At 37.8% G+C, this 8952-nt stretch overlaps 1 protein-coding gene across 2 annotated transcripts; it reads right to left on the reverse strand.

The window, feature by feature from the left end:
• Window positions 1-414: 414 nt before the first annotated feature.
• On the reverse strand, window positions 415-6784 carry LOC139965417 (uncharacterized). 2 transcript variants are annotated; one of them, XM_071967749.1, is made up of 5 exons: window positions 6534-6784; window positions 5432-5555; window positions 3681-3821; window positions 3009-3161; window positions 415-1556 (listed from the first exon to the last, which is right to left on the reverse strand). In XM_071967749.1, the coding sequence occupies exons 1-5, from the start codon at window positions 6696-6698 to the stop codon at window positions 1054-1056; spliced, it is 1086 nt and encodes a 361-aa protein (XP_071823850.1). In that variant the 5' UTR covers window positions 6699-6784; the 3' UTR covers window positions 415-1053. The 2 variants fall into 2 exon arrangements, with proteins under 2 accessions (XP_071823850.1, XP_071823851.1); XM_071967750.1 differs by lacking the exon at window positions 3681-3821.
• Between the last annotated feature and the right edge of the window lie 2168 nt (window positions 6785-8952).

Here is an 8952-nt window from a genome sequence, read left to right on the forward strand (position 1 = left end):
AAATAAACGACAAAGGCAAATGAATAAAGTACATAATTGAAACTGTAGTGAGTTGGAAAATCAAGAACAGTGAAAATACTTCCAGCCTCCACCGGGATTCGAACCCGGGCCTCCCGCTTTATATGCGGACACCCTAACGACTAGGCTATGGACGCTGATTGTATGTCCAGAGGTTCTAAACCGGTAAGGAATGTCGTAATTCCACTGTAGGCGTTTGTCACCTGTATCGAACAATACTAGTTCTGTTATGTATATATATATATATATATATATATATATATATATATATATATATATATATATATATATATATATATATATTGTAACGTCACTTCCCTGTCTGATGGGACAATCTTTAAAGATGGGGTTGTAGAAAAGAGAGTTTCGACAACAAAGATGGTAATGGAGAAGATATTCAAGTGTCCGTTGCACAGTGGTACCGTTTATTAAATCTTCCTATAGAATACAAGGGTCATTAAATATTGTGCTCAGAATATACAGCTCTTATAGTTATCCTGACATTGCGCAGAACGTAATACAGGAAAAATATAAGAGGTTCTTGTTTCTTATCTTCTTCTTTTTTCTTATTTTTTGATTATAGTGTTCGTACGCTCGACCATATTGGCATTACTTGCCCAAGTGAACGATACCTACATGACTAGACGTTGAAACTTAAAGTTTCATATAGTCTCTGTACATTTGCAGTTTCAGAGGCTAGCTGCGCAGGCAACTGATTCTAAGCCTGTCACGGCGCTCACAAGCGCCCTCACTTTGTAGGTACCTACATGACTATATACTTCCTGGTGTGTTGTCCGCCCAAAAAGTAACACCATGAACACCGACAAGTTATACTAATACTGCAAGCACTCAACGCGCACTACAATACGGCGTATTCCCAGGCAAATGCAGTTCTACTTTGTATTATTTTTCATAAACAGACAAATATAGAGTGGTGTCGTGGAAGACGAGCGCATTTCTACCGTTGTAGCGATTGCATATAGGTCATTGCTATCCACCAAATGAGATTTTTTTTTGGGTTGAGACTATGGTACACTACAATGTACACACAGCACATGTCATTTCGTAAGCGTCAACGTATGGTCCACATGGAATACCGCCCCCACTTGATGAACATCTGCTCTCCACCAAATCCAGTAATGCTTTCTTATTATTACTAGCGCCACCACTTGTTCGGTCAAGCACCTGCAATTCTCTGTCGACGCAAATATGTAACGATCGTTTATGCGCTTCGTGGGTCCTTTCCGCCATTAAGTAACCTCCGTACTCGAGAGTCCAATCTTCGTTAGGACAAACGTTCGTTCCTGGTACCATTAATTTGGCGAATCTGGTAGTTGCGAGGCAGACAGCACATGGAACATCGTGCCATGCTTTAATATTGAACTCTCCAAAAGAATCGATCTGGTATTCAAGACCGTACAGAAAAGCCCTGGCTCCTCCTACACCGGCTATTGGAGAATCATACACGGGATTCCCTGGAAGACACAATTGATCAACTCCACCACCTCCCACTTGATGGGTAGGAGCTGCACCAGTACCTACAACAACATAAATATATATTTCATTTGTAAATCAGTTTATCAGAGACACGAAACTATTGGAGATCGTTACACATGCAATGATCGCTATGAAAACTATAAAAAAAACGTCGCCTTAAAGTATTGCGATTCATATATCCTTTTCATGTCTAGTATATGAATTCATCTCTCACAAGTGTGATTCGAAATCAGAGAAACAGTAATAAAAGAAATTCTTGGACGAGGGTTTGAAAAGAGGGGGTTTGCGGGGTGGGTGGGTTGCCATAATTTATTAAGAGGGGACTGACGTTCATTGCTTCATAAAGTTGCTGGAAATTCTGGCCATCTTTAGGTCAAAATCACAGCCTATGATTCTCTTCCGGGAGCAAGGACGGGTGTACACACAGGGCGGATTGGCCTACCGGTTTATTGCCTTGCAACCTCTGCGCCTCTAGGTGGAGGTGCCGGATAAATGTTAGATTCGTCTGAGGCGACAACTGGGCCACATCACGGCCCTGACCCCGCGACTTGGATATAGAACGAGTGCAGTTTACGCCCCACTGCGTACCTGTTTACATACATTCAATCACATGTAGAGTTATTAGGAACAAAATAACGAAGCTTTCAACTACCAGTGTAGAAGAATGTTTACCTCCCTCTCTATAATTGCCATAAAAAATCCTTGTGTCACGGGTTTTTGAATATCGTGATTACACGTGGCTACACATGGTTACATCGTGATTACACGTAGTTACACGTGGTTACATCGTGTTTACACGTGATTACACGTGGTCACATCGTGATAGCACTTGGTTCTTTAACCAGAGCTGGAAGCGCTCTGTCAAATAGGTTGTCTGTATCAAACACAACATTTTCTAACATTTAAAGACATATAACTACATTATATTATCAACATTTACAATGTTTCTTTGATAGTACCTGTTGAATGTTTTTCTAACATTGACAAACAGTTCAGACCCTATGATTTTATTAATAGTCACCTTTGTGAGAAATGACGGTTTGCCGTCGCCTGGCCAAACAACGTCGGCTTTCGGCTTTGAATACAGCGTGGCTGTATGTTGCCGTGTTTCACGAATCTAACAGTAATAGAAATCACCGAATTTGTGATCCGCGTTTTAGTCATTGCCGACTTTGCAATCCGCGGTCCCACTCAAAATGTTTTTAAGGTCGGTAAAAGTGACTCACTAGTTTTTCCTTTCGGGAAATCAAAATGGATTGGTTGAATGCGTTTCTTTAACTGAGAGGTGGACTTTCTCCATTGGACGAAGGTCGGGCGTGGTACAGTATACACGAGGCTGGGTGTGTTTCATTGATATTGGGTTTGGGCGGTTTTCCATAAATGAGGGAGTTGTGCATGCTCGTAGACATGATCAGGCATGCAACTCTGAGTTTTAAGGAAAAATCTATAAGCAGACAATCTAAAATCGCATGAAAAGTGTGTGTAATATTTACCTGAGTATATTAGTTTTGAAGAAGGTGGGCATTCGTGATGACCCCATCTTACGTAAATGGCGCCACTCACGTTGCTAGGTGGGTTTGCGTCATAGTGGGCGTTGGTATGCACTGTTGATCCTGTGTTCGTATTATCACTGGAAGAGATCAGTGCTACAAGAGGAAAGTTGCGTCAATTTATCCATAACTGCATTCAAGAAGTAAACCGTAAATATAGACTGAAATAATTAAGAAAAAAACCGCGTTCCAACGGTGTAACATTCTTATCTTTCATATGTTTTAGTATATACCAGCTGCTCCTTGCTTCTTCTCAATGAGTTTCTTATTGCTAAACGAGAGAATGATACTCAAGGGATCACAACATCCCTGAAAATACTTATGGAACCAGATTCTCTCAAACCTACCGTAATACCTTTTTATTTTATTGGAGTAACAATCTCTATCATAAGAAAATTTGATTTCGATTTCATTCACTGTTTTATATCAACTTTGCCATGTGATATATATTTTAGATAACGCAAGCTTGAATCGAGATAAAAAAAATGTGAATTCATAACATTTACATATCGAATTCTATCCACTGATGATTCGTGTCATCTCTACGATTTTGTTTTTATTATTATTATTTTTATTATTATTATTTTTATTATTATTGTTGTTGTTTTTTGTTACCTATGGCGTCCCTTCCGTCTCTTCCTGGAGGACCAGCTGGGCCAGGATATCCCCGAGGTCCACCGGGACAAAGAATGCAAGACGACGTTGCCGAGAATGGCGTAACTAGTAAAGGGCATCCTAGTGTTCCCGGTGTACAACCTGCAGATGGATTTAAGGATGAAACCATATATTGAAATGGTTATACTTGTATGATGTATGCAAAGGATGGTGCGAAGTGAGTGCGCGCTTTGCTATTGTATCAACACCATGAGAAATTTTTTTCAAGAGATGACGGAGAAATCTTCAATAAGGAGCCGCAATGATTATTTGCAACCACATGCACGCACGTATGGAAAGCCGTTTTAACATTTAATAAGGATTTTCAGATATCTACAAATAATTGCAGATATCTTAATATCAATTTCAGATATCTCGAAATACCAGAGAAATTCAGATATCTGAAATTGATTTCGAGATATCTGAAATTGAATTCGAGATATCTGAAATTGAATTCGAGACATCTGAAATTGAATTCAAGATATCTGCAAGTCTATATCAGAAATCTGAAATAGAATTTCAGATTTCTCGAATTCAATTTCAGATATCTCGAATTCAAGTTTAGATATCTGATATAAAATTTCATATATCTCGAATTCAATTTCAGATATCTGAAAATTCCCGATTAAATATTAAAATTGCTTTACATACGTACGTATGGAAAGCCATTTTAACATTTAATCTGGAATTTTTGCATATGCATTTCAGATTTCTAGAATTCAATTGCAGATATCTCGAATTCAATTTCAGATATCTCGAATTAGAATTACAGATATCTTGAATTCAATTTCAGATATCTCGAATTAAATTTCAGATATCTGAAATAGAATTTCAGATATCTAAAATAAGAAACAATTTCAGATATCTAAAATTCTTTATTAAATGTTAAAATGGCTTTCCATAAACACTCACACGTTACAGGCAGTTCGGAATAGCCGTACTTATATCTTGAGAACATGGCAAAATACGTCGCAAAACAAGGACCAGTATTGTATCATAATTTGCATAATTATGACGTTTTGTAAAATGATGAAGTAATGATTTAGTTTGATGGTCGGTGTGGCACAAATTGTGATTTTGAACTTGTTGCGCACTCTAGTCTCCAATATGAGACTATATTCATTTTTAAACTGTACAAAATATGTAGTTTATTGGTCCCCAAGGAATGCAAAAGAAATTATACAGACAATCATTTGAAACCCTATCTGCATGATAAATACATAATTCCAAGGCTCACAACTTTAGTATGTTGTGTGTGTGTTTGTTTTTTGTGTGTTTTTCAATTACACACATCTGAAGTTTGGACTAAAGTAATCGATGCTGGTGCGATTTCCGTGGAATTATTATAAAATAACATATTTTCAAACCTTCTATATTTCTCGGTAAGTTATAGCCGAAGAAAACAGCAAAAGATCTTTCCCAGAAAATGTTCTGCTAATCCAGGTTCCAAGATTTCCAGTTTTGAAAAATGCTAGATGTCTGCAATGCTCCTTTAACTCTATATACCTTCGCCATTGCTACCCGTTAAATACGTAGATTTCTACGGTGTCGGTGAAGTACCTTTGACAGAATAAGTTCGCATTTATCTGTCAAACACATTTCAATCTAGCAAAACCCACTCATTTGGCCTATAGAGCAAACTGAGTCACTATAGCCAACTCGCTCATTCTGGCAAAAATTCGAACTCCCAGGCCTCCGTATAGATTACTTACCTTCAGACGGGAGGTGTGCTGTATCTTTGTTTGCGTTCGTTGTTTCTCGTCGTTTTCTTGAGCCCGATTTAGGTGATGATTTGTCATAATTCAAAAATATTTTTTTCAAGTTATCGACTTCTTTCTATCAAAAAGAACAATAACAGTTTTCAAGTATTGCTAGATGGGTTATGTTACCAACATCAAAAGAATAACAGAATAAAAAAAAAATATCAATATATACTTGTTACGTCAAACTTAATTTATGAATAAAACGACAGCATTCAGCCAGTTGGGACATTTTCGCAATGTTTGAATACCACTCTATATTGTCCTCCCGTGCTTCAGATCACTCGTATTGACAGTATGAACATCTCCTAACAGTTATATGATAGACACATGATATTCATACTACTCATACTGCCATTACGAAGGATTTACGCGCCACATGAAAGTACAGTCAAAAAAAATAATGATTGTCCTAACAGGATAGTCGTATTGATAGTTATCTCATTTGACTATATATGACTTCCCCGTCATGATATTTGATTTAACTGATTGGCTAAATCACCGCGTAATGCTTCTCCTTTGTTTGAAATCTCCGAAAAGAGAAAGGAGGTCGAAGGTGGTTACTGCAGGGAGTTGTTATTCCATAACAACTCCCTGGTTTCTGTATAGTATGCATTCAAACTTGGTAAACTTTCGTATAGCTCCCTCACTCACATTGTAATACACCAAGTAAATTGTAATACTTGAGGATGGTCAGAGTGGGACAAGCCTGGTCGAGCCGTGCTAAGCACGGCTCCTGTATATAGGTAACAGAATAATTTTTTTTACACAAAATACAAACTATTAATGTTCCTTTTTTTTTAATATTGGTAAGGGTAGGCTGACAAGCAAAATATGAAGTGTGGAAGCTTTAATTACTTAATTACTTAATTCAATAACGGGAGGCTGCCCCAGACCTGGCAAACCCACCCTCCGGGGATGAGACAATTATAGCTAAGAAAAAACAAGAAAATGGAAACAATTAAACTGGGGGTCCGTAAATGTGGGGCCCAGGGACCGGAGCCCCGGTGGCCCCATCCCAAATACGGTAATAACAGCCTTGGTATATACTTACCGAAATCGTGTCTTTCCATTCTTCAAATTGCTGAAGTTTATCCAACAAGTCCTTCAACTGAGAGTCTTTTTCCAAATTTTCGCTGATTTCATTGTCGTTGGTATTTTTGGTCGCTGCCAAACTGACATAGCCAATTACGAAGATAAAGAACAAGCGAACATCCATGTCGAACAGAGATAATATGGAAACTGGTTGAATTTATTTACCTCTTACACCGTTGTAACTACGTGCATGTCGGTGTGATCGGCTATATTCCCCTCTTCTTGATCTTTTTAACGAAGATATATTGAGTCACGTGACAAATTCATAGTGTTTCATTGGTCTTCACATTGTTATTGTTATTGTTATTATTTATCAGCTACACAGGCCTATACATTAAGTTGTCATGGCAACCTCTAAAGTCCCTTTCAAAAAACCTTGACCTAACGGGTATATGATATCAATTTTTTCCCTTTTCATCATTTTGTTAGTTCAAAGCTCCCAAAATTGTAATGTAGAAAGTTTCTCTATTCTATTTTTCTAGGAAGCCTATATTGTTTTTGTATTATTTGAGTAATCCTATTGACTTACAAAAACAATTCACTGTACCGAATTCATGGTGACTTGATGTTTCTGTTTATAACCCTTCGGGTTGCTATTTTATGCCATTGGCTTAATCTTTATTATAAATATGCCTGAGCCCTGTAAAGTTTCGACGATAAACAGATTATCTGGAAACATATTTATATTTCAACTTTTCTTTTAATATTTTATACTAAGGATTGTGTGTTTCCAGTGGTTACATTCAAGTGAAACCAGAATAACACATTAGCTCTTTATTTGATTCATCTTTTATTTTTCAGCTATGTGATCTGCTTGATCATATATATAACCCAACAAAGGGGCGGAAAGAAAGGGAACATTTCTTTCAGTGCAACATTTTCTACCAGGGGAAGGGGTGCATATTTATATTAGTGGTTAAGCTGTTATTTCGTCTAGGGAAGGGGTGGCGCTACCAATTTGTTGGCGTGGAGGTTGCTTAGAATGCAAAATGGTGCTATATAGTTTGCAGCTTTTAAAACAGTGTTAAAGAATTTCCACTGTATAGGTTGTATCGAAGTTTCACGTTATTTATTTATGTTCAGTGAAAGGATTTTTTTTTTGTTATCCTATATTATGTCTGCTAGTGGAGGGGGTGGGTGGGGTGGGGGGCTGATCACCCATAATTTTATTCTGATTGCGAAAGCCGCCCAAAAGTTGATGCGCCCTTGTTCTCAGCCACATCCAATAAATCATGTACCCTTAATAGCGGTTGATATTCCTGTAGTTTGCCACATCCGTCTTATAACCTATTACTAATTCATGCATATATGGTTTTTCGTTAATATGTATAATTAATAAACAAAGAATATGATATCCTACGGAGATGCTCCACACGGTCATTATGCTTGTGATCTCTGTAATTAATGCTTGATATGCAGTTATAGTCAGACGATGAAGAAAAGTAATTCTGTCATAAAGTTTAGGCGACTGGAGTCAACGAGAAGTCTCTTGGTTTAACTGTGGTCCGTTGGTTTTTGCGGCAATCTCTCACACGTCAGGTCAGTGTCACGGCTAGGTCATAGAAATATGCAGAAAGGTAGCGACGTTTACAAATATTTGATCAGGGTTTCCGCTTCAAATGCTCTACAACACAATTGAGGAGTATAGGATAAACATGTATATGCTTATTTACCTGTATATGTATATGCTTATATGTATATGCTTATTTACGTGTATATGGCAAAGATATCACGCTTGGATCACAAAGATAGAGTTAGTCGACGGCTTTCCTGCATCCTAAATCAGATATAAGTACGATACCATACCAGAAAGAGAGTAGTTTATACATTCGCATGAAGGAAAATAGTCCTAAGTGGTTTTATATATTCTGAAGAGACTTTTTTGGGCATGTGTATAGTCATCGTCATTCTATTTGTTGCTTGGACGTTGAAGAGGTTGAAATAAACCACTAATAGTCTTAAAGGAGGATTGGAGGTGATTCTAAGGCGTTTTAAGAATTCCTGAGTGTAACGGGTATTTACTTTGCTTGGGTATCACCTCTTCTATAGCTCATATATATATATATATATATATATATATATATATATATATCAGGCGCGTATCCAGGGGGGGCGTTGGGGGCGCGCGCCCCCCGGGTAAGAAAAAGAGGAGAGAAAAAAAAAGAGAAGAAAAAGGGAAAAAAAGAGGGGGAAAAGAGGAGGAGGAGAGGAAGAAGGGAAAAGAAAAAGAAGAAAGAGAGAAAAAGGAGATAAGGAGGGAGTAGAAGAAAAACGCCAAGACACCGGGAAGAGAAAGAGGAACAGTGCCATCATATAGCAGCGCTGATCCCTATTATATACACAGGATAGCCAGTGACGGATCAAGGATTTCGGAAGGG

This window comes from Apostichopus japonicus, chromosome 3 (genome assembly GCF_037975245.1).
Source record: "Apostichopus japonicus isolate 1M-3 chromosome 3, ASM3797524v1, whole genome shotgun sequence".
Taxonomy (NCBI): domain Eukaryota; kingdom Metazoa; phylum Echinodermata; class Holothuroidea; order Aspidochirotida; family Stichopodidae; genus Apostichopus; species Apostichopus japonicus.